This window comes from Rhopilema esculentum, chromosome 16, assembly GCF_057945365.1.
Source record: "Rhopilema esculentum isolate cy_ngs chromosome 16, ASM5794536v1, whole genome shotgun sequence".
NCBI classification, from domain to species: domain Eukaryota; kingdom Metazoa; phylum Cnidaria; class Scyphozoa; order Rhizostomeae; family Rhizostomatidae; genus Rhopilema; species Rhopilema esculentum.
In genome coordinates this window covers 7,577,703-7,603,232 of record NC_142830.1, presented here as the reverse complement: position 1 = coordinate 7,603,232, position 25,530 = coordinate 7,577,703, and the positions used below count along the sequence as shown (strand labels likewise).

The 25,530-nt window shown below is 35.9% G+C and overlaps 2 protein-coding genes across 8 annotated transcripts in view; one reads left to right on the top strand and one right to left on the bottom strand.

Moving 5' to 3' along the window:
- Positions 1 to 3,702: 3,702 nt before the first annotated feature.
- On the bottom strand, positions 3,703 to 25,447 carry LOC135682824 (alpha-N-acetylglucosaminidase). Of its 6 annotated transcripts, none has more exons than XM_065197890.2 (8): positions 25,328 to 25,447; positions 15,111 to 15,329; positions 14,501 to 14,768; positions 14,045 to 14,291; positions 13,337 to 13,498; positions 12,374 to 12,764; positions 9,380 to 10,861; positions 3,703 to 4,667 (listed from the first exon to the last, which is right to left on the bottom strand). In XM_065197890.2, the coding sequence occupies exons 2-7, from the start codon at positions 15,242 to 15,244 to the stop codon at positions 10,234 to 10,236; spliced, it is 1,830 nt and encodes a 609-aa protein (XP_065053962.2). In that variant the 5' UTR covers positions 15,245 to 15,329; positions 25,328 to 25,447; the 3' UTR covers positions 3,703 to 4,667; positions 9,380 to 10,233. The 6 variants fall into 6 exon arrangements, with proteins under 6 accessions (XP_065053962.2, XP_065053959.2, XP_065053958.2 ...); XM_065197887.2 differs by lacking the exon at positions 25,328 to 25,447 and adding an exon at positions 24,917 to 25,082; XM_065197886.2 differs by lacking the exon at positions 25,328 to 25,447 and adding an exon at positions 15,844 to 16,638 and having other exon boundaries at positions 3,703 to 4,662; positions 9,363 to 10,861.
- Positions 17,284 to 25,530, top strand: part of LOC135682819 (CLIP-associating protein 1-A) — a 43,221-nt gene continuing 34,974 nt past the window's right edge. Inside the window, exons 1-8 of one of the 2 annotated variants that reach the window (XM_065197873.2) lie at positions 17,284 to 17,775; positions 20,846 to 20,924; positions 21,902 to 21,945; positions 22,364 to 22,423; positions 22,599 to 22,690; positions 23,032 to 23,107; positions 23,524 to 23,621; positions 23,989 to 24,056. In XM_065197873.2, the coding sequence (XP_065053945.1) occupies positions 17,590 to 17,775; positions 20,846 to 20,924; positions 21,902 to 21,945; positions 22,364 to 22,423; positions 22,599 to 22,690; positions 23,032 to 23,107; positions 23,524 to 23,621; positions 23,989 to 24,056 (703 nt within the window). In that variant the 5' untranslated portion in view covers positions 17,284 to 17,589. The remainder of the gene's footprint in view (positions 17,776 to 20,845; positions 20,925 to 21,901; positions 21,946 to 22,363; positions 22,424 to 22,598; positions 22,691 to 23,031; positions 23,108 to 23,523; positions 23,622 to 23,988; positions 24,057 to 25,530) is intronic. The other variant, XM_065197872.2, reaches the window with a different exon arrangement.

Here is a 25,530-nt window from a genome sequence, read left to right as displayed (position 1 = left end):
GGAAGTATAAAGAGAGAGATTTGCTTTTGTCTCCAAGAAACATAGATTCTTTCTGAAGGTTTCAATAAAATTTCCTAAGGTGATTAAGTGAAAGCCTAATGTACTAGCTTTAGTTCTTTGTTGGTTGAGATTTTTGGCTCATACAGTGGTTGCGCTCTCACCTTCCAATAAAGTCATCGAGAGTTTTAAAATTCTAGTTAAAAAAGGTCAAAACTCTAAGAACTAATGAGAAAATTTTAAACATGGAAAGGAGTACGGTCTTGTCCCATGTCTCTGAAGGGGACACGCAATGAATCATAGTACACGTGCATAACAAAGTAGCACGAACATGTTGATAAGGATAAGTTTAATGAATAGAAGATACATCTTTCTGAGGTTTGTGAATAACTCTACAACTGTGAATAAAACAAGTATGCATTAAATTTATTTAATGCAATGCTATAAAATTTTTGAACCAATCAGCTTACGCGAGTTTTGATTGTACGGCAGGGATATGCATACGGTGGATTTTGCCCCCACTACAGGAAGTAACAGCCCTGCCTCAAAAGGAATCTCCAATTTATTTTTATGAACCTAAAAGTTCAGTTTTTTACACTTTGATGTGAAAGGTACTCTTCCTAGAAGTTGCTAGGGGCATGAAACTGACAGCGAGAAGTAATTTGTAACCGAAGTCTGTTTTTCTCACTGAGTGTTTGTTGAACAAATATAATGAGCTTGTTGTGTGAACCCTAATTAGTGATACAGGTTGTCGTTAACAAGCTTGAATAATCGCACCAGTCTTATTCCTTTCGCATGAATGCAATCTGTAAATTTTTCCTGAGGTAAGTTCGAAATGTACTTTATAGAGAACTTTGCCGCTTTGCCTAGCAATTTTGATGTCTCAGGGAAGTATGGCAAGATTCTGTATCATTTAACTGTTGCACAGTAATTTTCCAGAAATATTCGGTTCTGGCCTATTCCCCCTAAACACCCGTAGAAGCGAGTTACCTTTGCATATAAAACATACCTGCAGCCCTAGACACTGCATTTAACTAGCATTAAAACTAGATCTATCACTAATACAACTCAAGTACCCAAGGGGACAGGAACATATATTAAAACCCCATAAAGGGGGCACAGTACAGTACCCTTCACTGATAGAATTTATTATGCTTGCAAACCATTGCCATGATACTGGCAACAAAATACGGATCACAAAGCTCAAAAAGACCTCATCAAATCTTGTTACTTTCCTCAACTGTGTTTGAAGCAAGGTACACTCTCTTGGTCGAAGGTCGAGAATTATCAAACATCTCTCTACAGTTGTTTTCTTTCTTGCTTCATAATAATTCGTACCATTGCTGGTTTTTAGCCGGCAGCGAAAATTCGAGATACCCGAATACCCATTTGCTATTAGGTGACGTTATCTACCCAGCTGTCATTTATGGCTCCAGAACTCTCCAGCACCGAATAGATTTAGAGGATGATGAGTAGTAGGAGAAATAGGGTCTATTTTGCCATTGTTCCTCCCCCTTTTAGTGGGTGTTGTTTGTTCCCTACATCTATACATAAGTTATCCTACAAAAGTTATATATGGATCATCTCTAGTTACAATGTTCAAGAGCTTATCAACAACGATCATCTCAACAACGGGTGTTTTAGGCAGATTTGCTCGTTTCAACTAAAGGACTCAAATATAAGGTTTGTCTGTTAATAACGTAACCTTGCTTGTGCCAGGCTGATCATTTGCCGAGTGAAAGATACCTATTCAACCTGAAAAAGTAGTTTTGATTTGATATATACTTTGTTTTCAATAGAAGAGAGATATCATTTTTTCAGAATGAATCTTAGCAAGTGACACAGGTGTAGGCCAGCAATGGTTTGTTGTGACCGTTCCAAGTACAAAGTATCTTCTGCATGCAGACGTTGGCTGGAGTTGAGCCCTGTTCTTACTATTACTCGCAAATTACAATAATATATCGATACTAATATATGTAACAACAAGAAATTCTCAACATCTATTTGTAGATTATTCAATTTGTCAAACTAAGTACCCAACAACAAAACGGGGATTTGTCAAACGCGAGATATTGCAACATGAGAACTTGCTTTTATGTAGATGATTTGATTTCTAGAGAAAAGCAATTATCTTTCTGTTCTCTTTTTGGCTTATTTTTGTTAATATTGGTAAAATTTCAGTTTTTTCTCGGGATTTGAAGAAACGAAATTTTAAGAGCGATTACCAAAACAGAAAATGATATTGTAGCCGGCAAATGTGATAACTCCCAATTTTTCCTGTAGATGAAATAATCAAGGAATGTATTGAATAATGACGGTCCTAGTAAAGAGCCTTTGGGGTACATCTGCTTTTGTTTTCAACCAATTGCTATAGGCTGTGTGAAAGTTCTCATTTTAGCAATGTCTTTGTGGATCCATCTGAATCGTGCTGGCAGCAAACTTCAATTGCATCGTCCAGTCGAATAAATTCAACACAATTTGCTTGATATTCTGGTGGTGAAAAAAGAAATTATCTGATGCTCTATCAAGCGCAGGAGTACTTTAGAACTGCTGACCCTACACGAATTGGCCCATTAGTTTTAGACAGTCGTTCAAGTAAAAAAAATTACCCAAATAGAATACAGGCAAATTATAAGCGGAACTTGAAGAACAAGTTTTGAGTTCGGAAAACGCGAGTCCCGAAATTTGAAATATCATGAAAAGAGTATTAAGTCTGTCTCTAAATCTTGCGTTTGTCATTATCTTTATCTACTTTTTTGTACGAGATTGTGGAGGGTTTATCTTTATCTTTGAATGGGGGATTTTTTGAAGAGGTGTATAATACGGGGTTGCCAGCTAGGATTTGGGTATACACGTTTCCTTAGACTTACTCCATGAGCCTATGTTTCGCTATTGCCTCCAGTCTAATATTTTCTAGCGTAGACTTTTCGAACTATGTTCTGACGTTTTAAACACTGAAGAGTTGCAGACAAAAAGCTTTAGTTTACTCAAATGTTTGCTTTTTTCAAAGCCATTTTCAATTTTTGTACAACCAAAAGATTGTTTGGATAATTATTTTGATTGCCTCAATATTTGTGAATGTAAAGAGGGTAATTATTTTCTATATTTCATGGTGAAATCAGTGGCGGCGCCAGGGGGTGGTATGGGAGGGGTAACTACCCCCCCCCCCCACTTTTTTCGAAACATGGTCTATATATTTCGTCTAAAAACGGGTTAAAAAGCACTAGGTAGGAGTAGATCATATTTCCTAAGGAAATTTCACCTGGTACAAAGCACTGAAACGAGGAGATTAGGGCGTGGTCTCACTGGCCACGCCCATTACCCTCCCACTCGGCAGTAGCTGGCGCCGCCACTGGGTGAAATAGGTTGATAATCTTGAAGGTATGTTTCGGTAGCACATAGAGCTTGCATCTGCCATATAAGTAATATAAGACGTCCGTCCCGCGAGAGGAGAGTCAGCTATGCGCAACGAGCCCTCCTTCAACAAAAAAGTCTTGAAATAAAGTATAATGAAAATTACGGTTCACCCATCAGTTACATTTTTAATATGGTCATGTGCACAAGTTATTTAAAAACCACAGGCAAAAAGTCGTTGGGTACTTATTGTTCTGCCTCTGACCACGATTGTCATTTCCACGCTTGAAAAGAAGTGCTTTTTCTTAAACCTCTTACAAAAGGAAACTCTGCACCCAGATATACTCAAAATAATTAGTATTGATGAACATGGGAAAATAGAAATTAAGTATACGTTTCAAAAAAAGTGTATAGTATATAATTGATCAGCCAATAAGAAAATTATTTAGGCGGGCAAATGGCGTAAATCCCCTGAACGTTTGTTTCAAAAGGAGAATGCCTCTGTTCCAAAGCCGAGAACACATTTATAAAGCGATTAAGGCAAATGTTACAGATCACTCTCTTTATTTTATAAAACATAGGACCTTTTTTACTTACACTAATCATGCAAAAAACTAAAATTTATGTAGATATACATTTTGCAGAATTCCCCAAACCAAATATAAAACTAAGCAATATACATTATGAATTTACCAACCCAAATATAAATACTTTAGATTAAATAAAACCGTAAAATATTCGATGCCCAATTTTATTGCTACCTTTCATTTTACACGATTGCCATAATCTTCATTTGAAGGAAACAAAGTTCATTTGAATTATGATCGACTTTGTTTGTCTCTCTCTAATTTGATCGAATTCACTGCCATCCCTTTGCATCATTTCCGTGCTTTACCTCCTGAACCTTGCATTCCTTGTAGTTCCTATCACAACTATCTGTGCATTTTTTCCACATAGCATAACTCACCAGTGACTTTACATTGTTGTTTTTACCACAATCAAAATAACAGTCCACTTCGACCTTTCTACAAAGTCGCAAGCATTTTAAAAATGCAGGGTTCTTAGTGGTCTTTACTCGCTGCATTGTTCCAACTGCAAGTTGGCAACTACATTGATCCTTCCACAGTATAATGAACAATAAAGCAGCTAGTAATAAGTTTGTTTTTAAATTCCTTGAAATGTAGGGCCACTTGGAAAAGTCCATTTTCAGAGCATTCGTCATCTGTTGTCCAACGCCTGTTGGTCCAAAGTGCTCCTCATGCTGCTAGTTACTTTTCCATCGACAAGGTAGATTGGTTCACTGGTCGTTTGCTATGCTTGGAACGAGAAACAGAATAACATGAGATCGAATAACAATTGCAATACAACCACAACAAGACAATAAGAAGTGGACAACAGAGCTGCCAAGTTCAATGGGTGAAAGGACTCTGAGTTCTTCCTATACTGTGTCTAGTATGAATGTGTATATTAATAATAAGGCTGGTTAAGGTACAGGTGCCTCCAGCTGTGCAAGTAACTGCAAGGTTGCTTGCACAGTGTTTTTCTTTTGAAGGTATAGAATGTCGAGTGGCAAAGTGTAGTATGCTCTCTTGTGTTGCATAACATTAGAAAATTTTCTGGGCATGGTTATGCAATAGCACTTCAGTCACATGCATCATATTCTATGAAGGAAGTTGGGGATTCTATATTGTATTTTCAAGTCTAAACGAAAAATGTTGTACGAAAAATTTTGTATTATTCCAGCTTTCTAGATTCTGACCTGGTGCATGCTATAAATATTGCGAGTGCCTTGCTCAAGTTATTAACTGATGTAGATGAGTTGTTGTCCTCTGCATCTCTCAACTTAATTCACTATCTTTGTATAAAAATACTATACATTTTGTCCAGCCTCAGTATTCCTAAGAAATGTTCGTTTTGAACCTGAATATATTCTTGAAGTATTCTTACTTTTCCATGTTAGAGATGGTTTCAGGAGAACATCGCCCACGCTCAAATATAAACCATTCTTTTTTTAAAGAAGAGATATGTCAGCCGTACCCCCGTACGATTCTCTGTTATGGAAATTTGTTATACAGGCAAATGTTGAAAGTGAAGCGCGAAAATGCAAGCTGAGGCTGAGCATTATACGGCCTCCAACAAAAGGGGGGCCGGGGGAACATGGCCTCCTCACTATTTTGCAAAACAAAATAGCTTTTTCAAAATCTTATGCTATGATTGTTAAATGTTCCCTTGACCCCCCACTCTCTAACCTGTGTCGGAGCCCTTGCAATATTTTTTAATATTTTTATAAATTGGGTGATTTTGAGACTAAATATTATTATAGACAATATTAACAATTTTTTTGTGGTACAGAATTTGAAAATGGCTTTGAAAAAAGCAAACATTTTACAACATACTTAAAGCTTTTTCGTCTGACACTCCTCAGAGCATAAAACGTCAGAATAGGTTCCGAAAAAAACACGATGGAAAAATATATACCCAGTTGTGGATCGAAATAGGCCAATCAGAAAAACGCAAGCACAAGACCGGTATAGTTGACCAATCAGTGCCGCGAGCCTAAAGAAAAATTACCAATGGAGTCCAAGAGAGAAAACGAACTCCTTTTGTCTACACAATGGCGGCTTTTTCGTTTTTATGTAGATTGACTCCAAAACTGCTAGATGGAAGGACGACCGGGCTCTGCCAATTATCCGAAACATGTCGTCATTATAGAGTTTTGCACAATCTGGGTTGTCTAAAAGATGTTGACCAATGGCAGAATCACTTGTTTTAACAGTGTTTCTAGACCTACAAGATCGAGGAGGCTGTTCTCTTTGAGGGGCAGTTTTGTTTCGTATGTTGGAAGGAACATGCTGTTTTATCCTATCCCCCAATCTTTGGGTTGTGCGCCCTACGTAGCCAGAATCACACTGGCACGTAAATTCATAAATGTCATTTATGAATTTACGTGCCAGTGTGATTCTGGCTACGTAGGGCGCACAACCCAAAGATTGGGGGATAGGATAAAACAGCATGTTCCTTCCAACATACGAAACAAAACTGCCCCTCAAAGAGAACAGCCTCCTCGATCTTGTAGGTCTAGAAACACTGTTAAAACAAGTGATTCTGCCATTGGTCAACATCTTTTAGACAACCCAGATTGTGCAAAACTCTATAATGACGACATGTTTCGGATAATTGGCAGAGCCCGGTCGTCCTTCCATCTAGCAGTTTTGGAGTCAATCTACATAAAAACGAAAAAGCCGCCATTGTGTAGACAAAAGGAGTTCGTTTTCTCTCTTGGACTCCATTGGTAATTTTTCTTTAGGCTCGCGGCACTGATTGGTCAACTATACCGGTCTTGTGCTTGCGTTTTTCTGATTGGCCTATTTCGATCCACAACTGGGTATATATTTTTCCATCGTGTTTTTTTCGGAACCTATTCTGACGTTTTATGCTCTGAGGAGTGTCAGACGAAAAAGCTTTAAGTATGTTGTAAAATGTTTGCTTTTTTCAAAGCCATAGACAATATTCTTAAAAAAAAAATTTGTAACAAAATATTTGGCCACAATTGACCTGAAGAGCATGTAACAGCTTTTTAGATAGCCAAGAGATCCTTCGAGGAACTGTCGCAGATTTATACGATATTTATCGAGGATTCCTTAGTTTTCTTGCATCCTGTATGTCTAGAGTCAATATTGGTATCAGCTTTATGTTTGCAACTGCTTCCTATTCCCTTTACACTGAATAGATTCAGTTTTGGATCTTGTTTACACGTAATTGCTGATCACTTGCAAATTTGTATCTTTCGTTTCAATTTCTGTACAAGTACAGGTAAAACGCCCTTTCATTAAGGAGAGTGGCCATTCTGCTAGAACAAAGATATTAAAAGAAGAAAAAAATTCTTTTTGAACAGTTTTTTGGCGGTACAGAACTTGAAAATGGCTTTGAAAAAAGCAAACACTTTACATCATATTGGCTAAAAGCTTTTTCATCTGAAACTCCTCAGAGCATAAAACATCAGAATAACGGTCCGAAAAAACACGATGAAAAATATATATGCAGTTGTGGATCGAAATAGGCCAATCAGAAAAACGCAAGCACAAGACCGGTATAGTTGACCAATCAGTGCCGCGTGCCTAAAGAACAATTACCACTGGAGTCTACACAATGGTACCCTGGGTACCAGACTCACTATATATAAAGTGAGTCTGGTACCCAGGGTAACACAATGGCGGCTTTTTCGTTTGTATGTAGATCGATTCCAAAAGCTGCTAGATGGAAAGACGACCGGGCTCTGCCAATTATCCGAAACATGTCGTCATTATAGAGTTGAGCACAATCTGGGTTGACTAAAATATGTTGACCGATGGCAGAATCACTTGTTTTAACAGTGTTTCTAGACCTACCAGGTCGAGGAGGCTGTTCTCTTTGAGGGGAAGTTTTGCTTCTTATGTTGGGAGGAACATGTTGTTTTATCCTATCTCCCAATCTTTGGGTTGTGCCTCCTACGTAGCCAGAATCACACTGGCACGTAAATTCATAAAAAACGGAACATTTTTTGTTGGTAAGAGCGCAATCCTTTTGAATGGATGGAAGGCAATCCTTATTCTGACGTTTTATGCTCTGAGGAGTGTCAGACGAAAAAGCTTTTAGCCAATATAATGTAAAATGTTTGCTTCTTCAAAGCCATTTGGAAATCCTTTTTGCTTTATTTGAGGTTTTGTCTAATACTCAAGAAGTCAAGCTCGGATAAGTGGACTTTTCCATGGCAAATTAAATCAAATTCGTTTGCTGATTTATGCTCTTCTGCTACATTAACCTATTTCCTGGCGTTGGTTGTTTAGGACACAGAATACGACAGAATACGCCAAGGTAAGTTACATCAAGTATGCTGAAAGAAGTTGTACGTAGGTAGTGGTGAAAGACAGTCTAGAGCACCGTTGCTCGATAACTAAAGAGCCCGTACCAAAAGAAGCCCCCAAACTATTTGTATAACCATGTTTTAAGACTTCGCTCAAGCTCACCCAATTTTCAAAAGTTCTTCGACTGAAGCTTCTTTAACTCAGCTTTTCCTAGTTAGTGAGAAAGAATAATCGTTTTTACATCTTACTTTTGTGTTTCTCATATTATACAACGTTGGGTGGAACTTTCTCCCATTCCGTCAATAGGGATCCCGCTTGAGTTTTTCCTATAGGGTGCCAGATGCTTCCATTAGGCCACTGCCTGTAGGTTTAACGAATCCAACTAACACTGAGGTTGCGGTATTCGCCTATTGATGCAGTGACAAGAGCTCTTATTTTCTCATACATAATCATATCAACTTCTCTCGAAATATCTTACAATAACTGCAACGCGAATCGGAATAAACGTATAAACGATATTGAAAATTTTAGGTTATGTGCTTTGATTGCCATCTCAGCTCACAATTTTTATGCAATGAATTTCAATGGGCTCGATTTTTGATATAAAGACCAAGTGGCAAAGATGCAAGCTTCAGGACAAAGGGAGCTTGAAAAATTGATTAGCAAATTTTCAAGAAAGGACTGCATTTTGAATGAAAACTATGGGTTTTTTTGGTCAATCAACCTCTTTCATAGGTAACCTTCCGTGAACGAATTCATAATGACAATTGTCAAATTCTGCGTCAGTGAGAAAAGAAGCTAGAAAATGCGGTCTGAACAAACGTGGTTTCAAATCGTGGTCTAGAAAATGGGTTGGGTCGAGTTACTGGAAAAATAAACCTGCCGTTTGGCGACCACATTTTGTTTGGCGAAGTTGCGTGGTACCAGAGCAGCTTTGTAACCATTTTGAAGGACAAAAGCGATTGATGATAGAACTACAAAAAGGTGAACAAGTGATGAACTGCTGTGTATATAAGACAAAAGTTCAACACTAATTTAAACCCACCACTCACTCTGCTCACTCTGCTCACTCTGCTCACTCTTTGAAATGGAAAGAATTTGTCAAACGTTTAAAGACTACTGCAACAATCCTACGTGTAAACCTTGCAAGATAAAAAGTACACAAACCATCATTAGTTCATTACCTTTCGCTGTTGCGACTGTCACCAAAAAAGGAATTCTCATCAACAAGTGAACCTGCACAAAATGACGAAATGCGAAGGTTTTCTATATCCTAAGGTCTTTAAAGGTCCGAAAAGTTCTCAGGCACGAGATTATTTGCGTAATAAGACTAAGACAGGATTTAGTATGAGTTTAATGGAGATAACGCCATATTTCAAACGATATTCATATTCTAGAACGTTTAAAAATTTAGTCCAGCAATAATTAATAACAACTAATGACACGACAGCCAATTTCAGCCAGTAAACATATATCAATTAAGCAGAAAGAAAAGATGACAACACGCATCTATGAATATTAGTAGGTGGTGAACAACTCTTTATTTCTTTTCAGAATCATAGTTTACATATTTCTATTTTTTATAGTTATCTTTTGATAGATTACTGTGTATCTTTGAATATGAGACTAAAACTGGTAACCTAAAAGCAATCCTGATTCTATAGATAATATGATGAGGTAAACAACCCCCAAAACGGGGCTTTGAAGGTAAAGCGTGTTTCGTATAAATATTCTGTCCAAAAGGTCAGTTTCTTTTCGTATAAATATTCTGCTCAATAGGTCAGTTTCTTGCATTCCTGTAATTCGATTGAAATTTCTTACTTGAAATTTCTGATGTAACTCAACCACGTCTTTACTGTTGGTCGACATATATTGAAAGATACACAGTATATTGTCTTTTATCTAACTTTTCATCAAATGTTTAATGTGTAAAATATGAATTTTTATAAATTATTCAAATTAATGCTAGGAAACAACAATAATAGCGGAATTTCGTAGGAATGGGTGGGTTACTAAATTCAAATCTTTTCAAATTCAATCAAAATATACTGTACGATCTTCCACTATAATCTTCTCGCCAGCTTCCATTATCTCTGTATTCCGTATGCTGAGGTAACCAAACAAAAGCAGAGTTTCCATACTTAGCATAAAGATACTTCGAAATTGCCACAACATCGCCACTTGGCTCAACAGGGTATGAATCTAACATGTGATTCCAATTGCGTTCAAATTCCATCACATTTGATGTCAATTTCTTTATATCAATAGGCAATTTGTGTGCGACAGTCGTAAGAATGGTGTCACAAAAAATATCCCATCTCTTGCGGTAATACCCATGCATCAACCCACCCCACATTTTATTCGCGTAATCTTTAATATTATCATCAGGACCCCACATTGTTATTTGATTCCTGGCGTTAAATTCGTAAAGGGATTTCTCAGCACTGGTTTTGCCAAGGCTCTTTGCACTTTCAAGCCACCTTCCAAGTAGGAAGTGTTTGTCAGAAGACAGCAACTCATCCGCATCATTCAACAATCCGAGCAAGGCACTTGTAGAATTTCTAGCATGTACCAGGTCAGAATCTTTATAAGCTTGAATAATATCCATATAAATTGAATGTGATATATCTTGAAGAACTTGACGGCCAACATCAACAAGATCGTACCTAAAGAAAAATATCCCAAACGCATCAAATTATCAGAATAAAACAAGTATCCTAAAAACTAAAAACTATTCGTTTTGGAAGTCGCTTAGATTAAGGATTTCTTAACTTCGCTTCCTATTTCAAAACAATGTTGATCTTGGAACAAATAACCTCGAAGAACAGTATGAAATAGCTCTAAGTGTGCAAAAGCAGTTTAATGTGTTATAGTTTGGCTGAGGTATAAATGGGAATTAATCGCTTAATTCGAGTTAATACTCGCGGGGAAAGTGCGCAGGTTCCCCATTTCTAGAATCGGGTGGTCCTACACGTATATCTTTAGTAGACTGTGAATGTCAAGTTACCTTAGCTATTTGCAAATCACCTTGTGGTGTTTTCTACGAGGCCTTGTCCTCGCATATTTTGCAGCACGAGTCACGCTATGATGTATGCGTTTTCCCCTCCCATCCCTGTCCCCTTGTACCGTTACATACTTCCTCCTGCCTTCTCCTGCCTCATTTCTTCTCACACAGTCATTCGAATGCGTGACAGGTGTATCAGTATGATTTTCGGGGTAAACAAATAAGGCAGATTTTTCCCTGGAATCAAACACCGATCATAAAATTGCGTCATTGCTCAGGCAAGACAAGGGCTGATGCACCAAAAACCCAAAATATTTTTCCTGAGACTAGGGTTTTGTTTACCATAACTAAGGGGTCCCCGTGACGGAATCAACTACACGAGCACAGAAATGGTTTCCAATCAAATCATTGTAGTTTGTACTTGGTTCAGAAATTTCAATATCAGTCTTCCATTAGCAACACTGCCATATTCCAATGGCATTATTTCAGTCAATTCGCAAAAGATTTGAATGGTTATGAGGTCCAAATAAAAATTTCTTTAAATATATTTTTTGTCATTTTTCAGAATCTCTAATAAACGGACGTTGACATAGTAAACATAGGTTCAGCTCAATACATAACAAGACCGGACGCTCTGATAAAATTGATTCAAAATCCAGACCAAACTCTTAAGTCCGAACTGTCTTGCAGATCAAAGCTAATCATTAACCAAAATAATGACAGTTAACTTCTGACTACCAGACCGGAAAAAAGAAGTAAAAGCAAATCTAAGAACATGAAGCGAATAAATGGAAGAATCGTAAGAATCATAATAATCATAATTATAAGAAAGTAAATTTTTGTTTCAGTGTGGCACATAGAAGTAAAGATGCAAAACGTTGAAATCTAAGATAAGGTATTCATAATTAACGGGTACCCAATAGTTCCCTGATTTACGAATTCCAGCTACGTTTTTAGCCCGATTCCCCCCGATTCCTCACCATCAATCCAAAATCCCGGCGCTACGATTCCTGAATCACGATCACAAAACATTGCCGATTCCCGACTTCCGACTCCAAAAAATTCCCGCTTTCCCGAAAAAACATATAAGGTATCCTCTTTATGTACATTGCAATAAAATCTATAAGAGAATAAAAAATGTTAAGAGCTTGAAAAAAGGGGACAGATACCGTACCTGTAGGTTTCAGACTGCTGAAACTCGTCAGAGGCATCTAGTAGTAACTTCCAGACACTGATAAGATCCTTGATGTTATACCAAATAGCATATTTCAGATTGATTGAAGTAGGTCTTGTCACTGGTATTCCATGATTGTGATCAGAATGGGTATCGCTACAGTTATAAACAGTGGAAAGAAGTATTTTCCAAGCTGCCTGAGTCCGTTTGTCCTTTAGACCGTAACGTCTCTCGGCGTAAGCATCTGTCCAATCGTACACGTCAAACTTGGTGGACCGCCAACCCATTTCAGACATCAGGTCATATATAAAATCGTTTTGCTCGATCCCTTCAGGCGCCATCCCAGTTCCGATTATGGTTGAACCTTTCGTCGAATGTGCTTCAATAGAGCCTGGTGAGTAAATGAACTGCTTTACATTCTCATTGAATACTTTTGTCAACGAGTCAGATATTCTACAAGAAACTTTTTAGAAAGCTGTCTTAACTTTTTTATTAGGTATTCCCTCCTCAAACATTGTTTTGTTGGATGATCTTAATACGCAGTTCCAGCTACAATCTGGTCGAAAAAAGCTTTCCAGTTAAAAATTGATACTGATTTAAAGCCTGTGAATTTGAGCCAGTTTATTCACCCTGACCCAAAACAACATTATCTTTATGATAAATGTCTAGAATACTGAGAAATTCTTAAACAGTTCAGACTGTCAGGTAATTCTTTAGCAAGGTAAATTATATTGATAATAGTGGCAAAGATAAATAACAGTCTTTTTTACTGTACAGAAAATAAAGTGACAGACAAAGACAACGGGAGAATACTTTAGGAATTTACCCACGCTAATTCCTGTCCCCTTTTTCTTCATTCTAGATACCTTCATTGATTATGGTATCACCATGAGCCAGACTTTCATAGTCATAAGCAGGGGAGCTAAAACACACAACAAAATATGATACAGAATTTAAACATACCACTAGCCACCTCCTCGACCTTTCCGTACAATCCAAGGTTGCCACCAAAATTATGAAGCATGCACCAAATAAATGGCTGACCATAGAAGCTTTCTGTTTCCTTCCATATAGGTTGTACTTCAGCAAAAAGGTCCAATATGATCATTTTACCTACAGGAACACCTATTGCAGGCAAAAATGATTCAAATTTTCAAAGAACAGAATTATTATTGGAGTTTCTAATGAATTTGAAATGAATCTTAAATGAGTTTTTTGGGTTATTATTGATCTTCCATTTCTGACAATGATGTGTATTCAGTTAAATGGGTAAAACACATATTACTTCTAAGATCCTATACTTTTAGTGAATGACGAAAACATCACAATCAAGGAAACTGTATATTTAAGGCATTTAGTAGCTAGAATTTTCTATGGCTGAAGATGTATAATTAACAGATATATCGACTGAAAGGTACTTGCCTACCTGTCAAAAATTGCTGGAATAAAAAAAATGCTGAATCTTCTAAACATTATCTACTTTTAAGATTGAACTTCTTGAGCTTGAAAGTTTGATACACAAGTAGACCAAACACTTCCAAGAGATTTTGAACCTTTCTAAAAGTTATTGAGGATGGCCAATAAAATAACACTCAGGAAGAACTGAGTACACCAACACCCTAATTAGGTTTGATAGTTATCAACCAACAGTCATGGTTAAAGAGATTGTACCTGTGAGCAAGGCCTTGATTTGTGTTTGCTTCCAAAACGCTCGGTCCTGAAAAAGCCATCCTTGCATCAGCCATATGGCATCTGGATCTGCTGCTTGCATTGCCTCTAAAACTGAACGACTAGAAGATGCCAGATAAGCTGGGTCACTTGAAGGTGGGGTCATCTCATTGAACGAGTCAGCATTGTATATGTGGTCAGTGCCATTGTATTCCTTCATCTGTTCATCGATGAACATAGAACCTATTTTCTAAATCAAAGGAATAAAAATACAAATCATTAAATAATTCCTTGAGACATGTCTTGCATGCAATGAAAAAGTTATATGTGAATTTGTTTGTACATTACAAAACTTTCAGATCGATCTCTCTCCAGCCATCACATTAATATGAGATGAGTAACCCTGTAGAAAAACTTAAAAACAACTGATGGACAAATTAAAGTAGAAGCTATACTTACATGGAACAACGGATCACTTGGGTCAAGAAAATAGGTACAACAGTATGTTGAGTTGAATTTTCCCCAATCTCCAAGCCTCATAATCTTTGCATCTGGATGGAGCTTCATAATAGCAGGTGGTATGTGACCAGCAAAACCAGGAAGGACCGGTTTCATTCCAAAACCTCTCATTCTCTTCAGTATCTTATGTTGCAGTGCAAGCTGGTTGTTATACCAAGATGGATATGGCAAAGGACCACCCCAACCTCTCATGTTTCCCATTCTTCCCCTTGAAAAATAATATAAAGAAATGCCCTTTAAATTCTTTCTTTAAAAGTTTCTTTTAAGTCATCAAAAGTCATAAAAGGCAGGTAAGCTTCCTTGCAATGAAGGGAACAGAGAATTTCTGATAATAGGGCTGACAAAAATATCATCCTGAATATATGCTAATAAAAGCCAGCTTGATTTTGATCTTCCCTGTAAATAATTAAAATTTTTGCAGTATTGAAAATAATGCAAGAATGTAGGCAACCATGCAAGATGGCATCAAAAATTTCTCTCCTTTACCAAAGGTAGCCAGAATTTCTAAATAAATGAAAGTTAAATCAGAAATTGTAAGCAACTGAAATACCACGCAAGAAATGCTGGACCTGCAAAATGTTCATCTAGTTCATTCTGTGTAACACCAAGCTCCTTGTAAACTCGTCTGAAAATCTCTTCTTGTGCAGTAAATGCTAGTGGAAGATTAATTCCATTGAGAGCCATCCAGTCAATTTCCTTTTCCCATCTTGACCAATTCCACCAAACAAACGAATAGCTTGATGTACAGACATTTTGATAGTATCTATATCTGAGGAAATCAGACAAAGAATACGTAACTGACGCTGTATATGACAAAAACCAGGCTTAAAAAACTACTTGTTGTACTCTAATTTCAACATTATTATCAGTTCTTATTATATGGCTTCTTACAACTGTTAGCATAATATCCAATGTTTTGAAATAAATAATGTGATCATCTTATAAATAATAATCAATACAGTACAGTCACGTGAAATATTACTTGAAAAGCTGCAACAGTAAGCAGAGTTTGACTGTAAACTGTGCTTAATTTAACAGTTCTTCCTATATGGGTTTAAAATATTATTTGTCTGTAACTGGTAGTGTGAATTTACGTGGAGGGACTTTAAGCGGAATCGACTGTAGCAATTTCAAAGGTACTTTTAAGCAGGCTATCACCATTTCATTAACAAAAGTGCATATTGACATGCAAATATTGACTATAAGAACTGGCGAGAGCTGTTGCAAAATGTTTAGGTAATAATACTAAAACAAATCTGTTGCAAGATATAAAGGGCTTCAACCTGTTAGGAGAACTGACTTTAACAGGCTTTGAGACAGCCGGTAATGTTTTTGATACGTTCAGCTGGCTGCCACTCCATGAAATATGAGCATTGCAAAAATATTTCAGGTAATGGTTCAAGCCCCACGCAGCTGCAACGCCAGATGTGGCTGTTATTTGCAAAATAGATTTATTGACTGTATGAAACTCAAAACTATCCAAATGTACAACATTTTCATCGTCAAAGTATTCTTTGTCTATTACAATTGAAAATTCTTTGGTTCTGTCAGGTAGAATTCTTGCAATTAAATCTTCCACATTCTGTTTTTCTGTATTTTCACTTGACGTTATCGCTAAATTGCAAAGCAAAATATTGATAACAACCGAAGCTAGAGCCTGCACTTTACAGAATCTGGCCATAATTGTTGTAAACACCGTCACTTTTCCGTCTTTTCCCAACAATCCTACTTCCGCAAAATCGGAGGAAGGGGTCCTATTGTAAATGCCTCGATGTGATTTAATCGCTTCCAGGTGTGGTTGCTGTTGCCCCTGTTAAGCTCGGAAAAATTGCTTTCTCGTAAAATAATTTCATTATCAATGAAATTATGCGCTTTTGGATTCAGTTTATAGCTTGGAAAACAATCTATTTTTTTGTTTTAGAGACAAAAAGTTTCAGAAGGTGGACTACAACTTCTGAAAAAGATTATCATCTTGCAAGGCAAGAATATTGAAAATTACCGTATGCTCAATGACTTAATTGAAGCTAGTTTTTACAACTTTCATCAAGCCCATTTAATATTCAATTTCATTTAAAAGTTGTTTCAAATATTAGAATATTAATCAAAATAAAAAGTTGACAAAGCGCTTAGTTTAATTTCATTTGTCCCATTCCCCCTTGAAGAACTTATGCATTATGGATGAGACTATTGTCTTTTCTGTTGCATATCTATTAAACCATCACGGGGAATTCATCTATTCATCCGAGGAAAAATTATAATCGATAGACGTTAATTTTTATCAAGTATTCTGCAAGAAAGGATGTTTCTGTTAGTTGATAAAAGCCTAGCGCCCCCATCACATCACAACACCCACCTCGGCCCTTAATTTTTATCCCCTCCATTTATCTCAAAATTTTTCTCTATCAAACGCTAATTCTAATTTGAAAGCCCGACATTACTTATTGTGGGTGAACACAACAAATAATTATCATCGAAATTGACTGAGACGTTCTACACCAAAACTCGCAGGAACTCGCTCAGGGAGAGTACACTATGGTGGTTCTTCATTCAGATTGTGCATTTAACCAATGTTACATGAATATCATGGCCATGAAAATATATTCTGAGAAGAGTGGGGGACAGACTGTGAATCTTGGTAACTTTAATCTTTTCCCCACCGTTAGCAATTAAAGGACCCTTAGGAATTTGCTCCTCCGCACTATATAGAAATTTCGCTGTTCAGTACCTCCGTTCTCCTTCAAGAAACTGTGAATAATGGCGGGCAACTTTTTCAGTTACACGTTGTTGAAGTTTAATTCGGGACCTTTTTTGAGATTAATGTTTTATTTTCCAAGCAGTTAAATAGCCAAAAAACTTGAATACGAAGAAGGTTGGTTAATCCAGAGAATTCTAAAGAAAAGCGATACAATTTCACGCTGTTGGCGACGTGAATCAAACTTCGATACCAACTGCTGATAACCTGTATAATGCAAATTTATGGTTGGTGATAAATACACAACAGCAAGGAAGGAAGAGTTATTTTTACAAAAATGAGAGACACTAGTATTTTAGACAATTTTGTGACTGCAGTTGAGCAGCAAGACACCCATAAAAGGTTGAAAGCCGCCGAAGAAATAATAACGTACGTGAATGATCCGGAGAACCCCTTCGACTTCCCTGGTGTCGATCGACTCATTGACGGCTTATTGGGATGGGCTGGAAGCAGCAATTTTAAGGTTTGTAGTGAATTTTATAACAAAAAAGCAAATTATGTTTTGCAAAAATAAATGATAAAGTTTTCAGCCAATAAACTTGCCATCAGGTTAGGCCCTATTTTTCTTTGTCCAACAAAATTTGAAAGTCCACAAAGAATGTAGTAAAAGACAATAAAACATGATACTGTTGAGAGTGATGTTCATTTGTTTTTTTAATTCTTCGAACCCCGTCATACTTCTACAGAATACTGACAGCATACAGTTACCCTCAAATCATTAACTTTATACCATTTTTTCTGCCAAAGATAAAGTGATATTTTTCAAATCAAATTGCCTCTGTAGAATTTCATTCAAACTACACAAGGGAATTAGTTCAAATGTACCAAAACTAGAAATTTAGAAGAAATGCAACAAAACACATCAGTTGCCCAGTTATGATGAAGTGACCAAGTTTTATGTGAATTTCAGTAGAAGCTTGTTAGGCATATTTTCAGTTAAGAATTTTTTATCTTTTGATAGTGTATGAGAGGTGCTTGTACAGTTCAATCCGGCTATAACATACTTTAAGGGACCAGTGTATTGAGTACGTTATATCCAAAGTACGTTGTAACGAAGGTAAGTAAAAATTGACTAAAACCAAGCACATATTTTGCCGGGAACAAGCACACCAGTACGTTATATCCGAAAGTACATAATAACCGAGTATGTTATAACAGGATTCTACTGTACATTATTTTAATTGCCAGATTGAATCAATGCTTTCTACTCTTAAATATTGGCATATTTACCATGAAATCAGGTACTGATGGTTTTTGGTTTTTTCAAATGTACACTTGTTTTCATTAAAATCTTAATCATGAAATTGCCATAACAGCCATACATGTCAATTTTAAAATGAACCATAACAAACCAAAGGGGAAATATTTGATGGAACATAAACTAAACAATGGTAAACAAAATGGAAATTTGTTAATGGTTAATAAAAGATAATACAAATTAGTTAATGAAACTTTCGACCTGTTGTAACCTTAAGTGAATAACGAGGAGCTAGGTTGTCCCAGTTCTTTGATTTGTTGGATAGCTTTCTCACAAAATGTAATAATTGCTGTTTTATTTATGTAAGATAGAATCACCTTCTAAACCATGGTTTCAAAGATTTTGCCTAAAATGTGCATACTTTTCATTGATATATGCTTTGTGACATATGTATTTCCATTTTGCTGTTAACCCAAGTAATTACCTTCATGAAATTACCCTTAGAAAATTAGTCAGCTTCTCTTAATGGTATTTTCTCATTGTAATTTAATTAAATTGCCCAATTATGGCAGACATCTACTTCATTGTACAATTAATATAAATGAAACATAAAACTTAAAATATTCCTAACTTTTTAATATACACTAGTGCCACTTAATCCATTTTTCCAGAGGATGGTTTGGGGAACTGTGTTGCACTGATGCCATAACTGAATTTGCGGTAATTTTAGGGGGTTTTTGTCTTTTCTTTCAGGGGCAAATTTTCCTATAATTCATCGGGGGCTTGGACAGAATTCTTGTCTTTATCAAGGCTAATTTTACTATCATTCACTGGGGGTTTTAAGAGAATTCTTGTCTTTTCCGAGGCTAGTCTATGTACCCTACCGTAGGGCCACTGGCAAGCCCGCAAAGCGGGCTTTGTAGGGGAGCTACTGGCATTCTAATTTTTTCAATAGCTTCTAACAGGGCTTGAAACTATCACAAAATATTTCACAGCCCTTTCGACAGAAAGCTTAACCTTTTAAAACCTTTGGGTGAGGCTAAGAAATTAATTACATATTGTTTCTATCCTTTGAAATAATAGTTTTTCTTCTTTATTAAGATTTCAAAAAAGAAAACCACATCTGTATTGAAAGCTACGCTTGGCTAGGTTCAAATCCTTTTTGTTTCTCTATCGATTTATTGAATTTCTGTCCAAAAATGCTTTGTTTGCTGGTTTCTTAAGGGTGTAGTTTCTTCAAACAATGACAATTATGTGATTCACAGCCAAATATTGGCAACCAATTTTTTGGAAAAGGCTTGAAGATAAGACTGTGTTCTGTCACCTGAGGGGAAGCTTGTAGCTAGTTGAGTTTTTGGTAGTTTAATTGTAGCTAGTTTTGTTGTCCTTCCTGTATATGCAGGCCTTTACCTGTACTGTGTCTGTTATTGTTTCAAGCTTTTTTCCCACCAATGTTTCATAATATCACCAAATTAGGTATTTTGTGGCAAAACATCAAGCTTAAAAAATGCCCTATCTAAACAATTGAATTATTATACATTAGGTTCACACTATATTATCTTTAGAAATTGCCTAATCTATTTCTGTATCTTGTTTTGTATAAATTTGTTTCTGTGGTTAGTGAAACAGTTATAATTCAAGTTTGATTATGAATAATGTCATTCACACTTATATCTGTTTGCAAGTAATTTAATGTTTATAAAGGCATTTACAAAGGCAGTTATTTTGATGACCTGGCAGAGGATTGATCATGAGAAAAAGTTTCTTCACATGCAGTTTTAAATTATTTATGAAAATGCTAGAATATTGTTTTGTAGGTTTTTGTCATCTTTAATTTCTTCTCAAATGATCATTGTTTTGATTTGGAGAGCATTGTACATTTTAACACTTTTATGTTTTGAACAAACCAGAACTCTTCTGTCTTTTTGCAAGCAATTTTTAATAAGTTTTCTGTTTTATTGGTGTCAGATGTACTTTATTTAACATGTTACAAATTCTTTTAAATGAAGCAATAGATAGATTCTTCTCTTTATTCTTCAATTAAATGGAATATCGCAACCTCAATCTCTAGTTTTATGTGAGAAATTTCAAAGTAAGCAGTTCAAAGATCTTTTCAACTGGCAAATTTCACAGCAATTTGTTTCCCCCTATGCTTTTTAATTGGTCTTCTGTCTCGTATTTTTCTATTTCTAATCAACTAACATGTTATATATTGTCAGACAAGTGACAAAGCATATCTCTACTAACAGGTCTGGATTAATAACCTACACTGATATGTATCTATATATTTATATAATGCATGCATGTATAGTTCTCCCTGAATCTATTGTTTTAGGTATCCCAATATGGCCTTGAAATATTGGCTGCTCTTGCTGAAAAACTTGGTGGGAATTTCAAATCATCTCTGAACTCAGGTTTGAATCTATCTGTTCATATCAATGTCTGTTTACTGATGCTGCTGGTCTCACAATGTTTTGTTTAAAGAGTGCATTCAACAGCTCATGGTGAATTCATGAAAGGACCAGTGAAACTGATTTCAGAATGTTATCTTTTAATCAGGTTTTTTGTGGGAAATTTTGTTTTAAACTGGTTCAAAAGGCACTAATCCTATAATGGGTCTCTAAGTTTGCAATCTCAAGCTCCATCACAATCAGCTGTCTAGAGAGAACTTTAGTGATGTTTTCAGGAACTGTTAAAAATATTTTGTCTTTATTGAATTATTGAAGAAGGTATATATGTAAATGAGATGTTTTAGGTAGTATTGAGTGTCTATTAGCTTAGTTACAGAGAATGGAACTGAATAAAGGATGACACAAATATAAAATTAGTTAAAAAATAGCTTCTATGTAAGTTAGCATTAACAGTGAATGTTGGGTAAAAAATCAACACAAGTTAATAGTTATGAGTAATGCTGATTAGACAAGGCTTTACTCAATCTACTTGAATTGTTGACTGTTACTGATGATAAACTGTGGGCTGATTGGTTGTCTTACAGACTGCACCAATGATTTTATGTGTTCTAAGGGTGGGAGATTTTTAAAGGCAGTATGCCCCATCAGGCAATTATTCAGAGTGAGCAATGCAGCATGATTGAGAAAGTGTTTGGATTTTGTCTGATGTTGCGAATTAGTATATAGGTATGTCATGTAGTTCAACCTATGGGAACATAGTGTCTTTAGTCTAATTCACTGTCTTTAATTTTATTATATTCAAGTGAAGTCTCTCTTTTTGAAACATTATACAAAACTCAGCTTTAATTATTACCACAAATCCAGTTTTCATTGTTAGATTTAAAGTGTTTTTAAAGGAAATTAGACCTAGTAGAAAAAAATCTGATTCACCAAGTGTGTAGTTAATGGTCCAAGTTAACCTCATCTTTCCTTTTTTTTAGTAATACCTGTTATTGCTGACCGTCTTGGTGACTCCAAATCTCAGGTAATGAATATATAAGGCTTGATCTTTACAAGTTGTATTTATATATAATTAAAGGGAAGTGTCACTGATAATACAAAGTTAAATTATTAGTTGCAGTCTTTCTTTTCTAAAGCACTACCCAGCTATTTTACCATTTTTTTCATTCAAAAGAAAGAAATATCCTGCTATGATATCATTTATTTTCCAAAGCAACTGTTCTTTTTGTATTCTTAAAGTTCTACAGTCTACAGTTTATAGTTGCTTTCATTTTAAAGTTTGATATTAATTTCAAGTGGATTTATTTGTCTGTGTTTTCTTAATTCTTTCAAGTATATTTTTGTCTTAATTATAGCTTTTGCTCATTTCCTTTTTAAAAGAAATGATTAAGTTGTTTGATGTTACTGATTAGCAACTGTTTCAAAAATTACAATTTATGTAGGTCAGAGAACAAGCCCACAATGTATTGATGAAACTTATGGACCCAGTATCTAGCCCTCAGGTAAGTGGTTTAATTGTTTTATTAGTCTAGTCAGTTGTAAAGGTAGAAACTTTTAGTAGAAACTTTGAGTCAGTTAGTTTTATGACTAGTTAAGAGCATGCCAGGAAAATGTCCACTTTAATCCATTTTTGCTTTATATTCTGAGCTGCTTTGTATATGATCTGTTTTATTTTAGATGGTTTTTGAATTTCTAAATCCAAAGTTCAGCCACAAAAACTGGAGGGTAAGAGAAGAGCTGATGATCTGTATGGTAAAAGCAATTGAAACGTAAGTGTGTCATTTAAAGATAAAATAAATTAAACAAATGGCTACTTAAAAACTTGTTAGTCTTTACAGTCACCTTTCTTGCTTCATTTCAAGGATAATTACAGGAAATTTTTGTCGTTAATTGCATTATCCTTCTTTTCTCCGTCCTAAACGCCATTATCGTTTTATTTTTGAATGAAAATCGTTAGTGTTTAATTAAAGGGAATTTTTTCTTGGTTGAGTGGTTTACTAAATTTGTCACCTAGTAACCGTAATTTACACGACAACCTAGAATTTATTTGAAAATGCATTGTGAAAGTATCCCTCTGTCTTTAATTCCTTAATTTTTGTTCCATTTGTAGATTCGGGGCCTCAAGCTTGACAATCAGCAAGCAAATGCCTGCAATATGCAAGCTTCTCAGTGACCCTACAAGCAAGGTTTGTTTAATAACTCATTTATGAGGATGGAAAATATCATATTTTGAAGTATGTTTATTTCTAAACGTCGTGGTGGTATTTTATGTTCTATTAACCAATATGCTCGTGTTTCACTCGTTCCATCCCCTTGTGGTTTCGATTAGTTACCCCCAATTTGAATGAATTATGCACATTACTTATTGTATTGGTATCAATCACTACCACTGCTACCACCAATTTAGCTGCACTGCAATGAAACTGCTCTATAAATTCAAAGTCTAGATTGATAGTTTTGTTTCCTACCGGTTGAAACAAGCTGTGAAATTATTTATCATTTGTTTCAGGTTCAGAGTAGTAGTATAGAGTAGTTAGCACAAAAGCTTAATAGAATTCTGCATATAATATGTTGCAAATGTATTGACCTGGTTCGTTGATAGGTCAGAGATGCAGCTGTTTCTACTATAGTTGAGGTTTACAGACACGTTGGAGAGAAAGTTAGGAGTGACTTAAGTAGAAGAGGGATCCCAGCTGCAAGGTAGGAATGAAGTTGATTTATTTATTGTGTATATAATTGGACTTGGGTTTGCAATGAATATGTATGACTTTGGAAAGTATGCTGCTTTGAGAAAGCATTTCTTATTATGTAAACGCTTTTGGTGTGTTGGTGTATAAAATTATTGTTTTATCAGTCTGTCATTAAGTGCTCGATGCATTATAAGCAGAGATGTACACATTTTTTGTACACATTTATAGGCCGGTTCTTAGTTGCTTCTCCAAGTTTCGCGCTTAATGCAATCACCAGGCAACAGTTCCTGATGATTGCATTAAGCATGAAACTTGGAACAGCAACGTAAGTTTTTAAGTAACAAGTAATTTTCTGAAATTTCGTCATCTTTTCTCAGGTTAACGACAATATTTGCTAAATTTGATGAATGTTTACACTCTGGCAACATGCTTGTAGAAAACAACGGTAAGTATTTTGTATTACAAAATTTTTAATTAAGGGTTCTTGAGTCTGAAGCTGCTGCGAAGAAAGCTAGCTCGATTTGTTCTTTTATCCCTAAACAACTTTTCTAGAAGGTTGGTATTTGACTGGAGATCATTGGTATTTGACTGGATTTGAATCGCTGCCCGAAGTGTCACTTCAAACGAAAAAACATAACATACACTTCACTTATGACAGCAGCATGTGATCTGCTTATTAGAACTGTAGATGGACCCGAGGGACGATTCACTTTTGTAAATAGCCTTCGAGATTTCCACCAAAACTGATGAAGGGATTTACTGATAAAGCATTTATAGGGGTTTCCACTAAAGGTGTAAGGAACTTCTATGGGGTGATCTGCCTCTCGGATTGACCTACTGCCGAAAAGTGGAAAGTAAAATAAGCCCAATAAAAAGTCGAGGTTATTGAGTATTAATGTGAATATCGTTGAATTTTTTATCTTTTATTTTAATTGATGTGTGGTTATTTAAGACTAATCAACTACTTCTTTCGAAAGCGTTCATGATCAAAAGCTTAGGTCGACTTGCTTCAACCTGTGTGAATGGACTGTATGAAGAAGTTATTCACAATGTTTTTTCAATTACAAATTATCTCCATTTGTCATTCAGTTCCAGTTGCTAATTTACCACCCCCAATGCGAGGACATGCATCACTATTACCGTAAGATACTGGCTTGCAGCACCGAATTATTAACGCACTCTCAAACAAAATTCCTAACATCAATACATCAAATCAGCTGTTTACTTTATTCCTGTGATATTCCAGCAGCATTTTCGTTTGCCATCATTGACGCTTTTTTCATCTGTATACAAATATTTACTTACTGATTTCTTCGAGTTTCTTGACCTGGTGTTTTTGTTGACGCTTTGCAGTCGTCGTGTCTCCTTTACTCAAATTGCAGCTCCATCACAGCAAGTTTTTAGCTCCTTGTCTATGCAGGCTGTTATCACAACAAACTGTGGAACATCGCTTTTCACCTGCTGCCTGTCGTTTTCAATGCAGCTTTGATTTTCCTTAGTATACATTATTGAAGTTGAAGCCTAAAGAATGTTTTGTTTTATTTAATTAAACTCACTTTTTGGTGATCGTTGTTGGTCAACTGTCACATCGTTTGATACGATGTTAAGACGGAGTTTTTGGCTAGATCAGAGATTCTTGAGCTGTTTGTAGGAGCTTTGACTGGTTCATCTGGACGTGATAATTCAGGAAGATGATGTGGTTTAAGATCTACTTACCATACGATTCTATGCTACCAGCCTAATCATTTGAATCTTATTTCCCTGAAATTGGTTTAGAATGTTTCAACTCGAGAGTATAATGCGTTGGACATTTTATCTAATATTCAGAAATTTCGCTTGCTTTGAATGTCTTTGCGCATGCAGGTAAATTATTGATGTAAATTCTGATAACAACAATAGAAAAGACAGCAGGCTGTGTA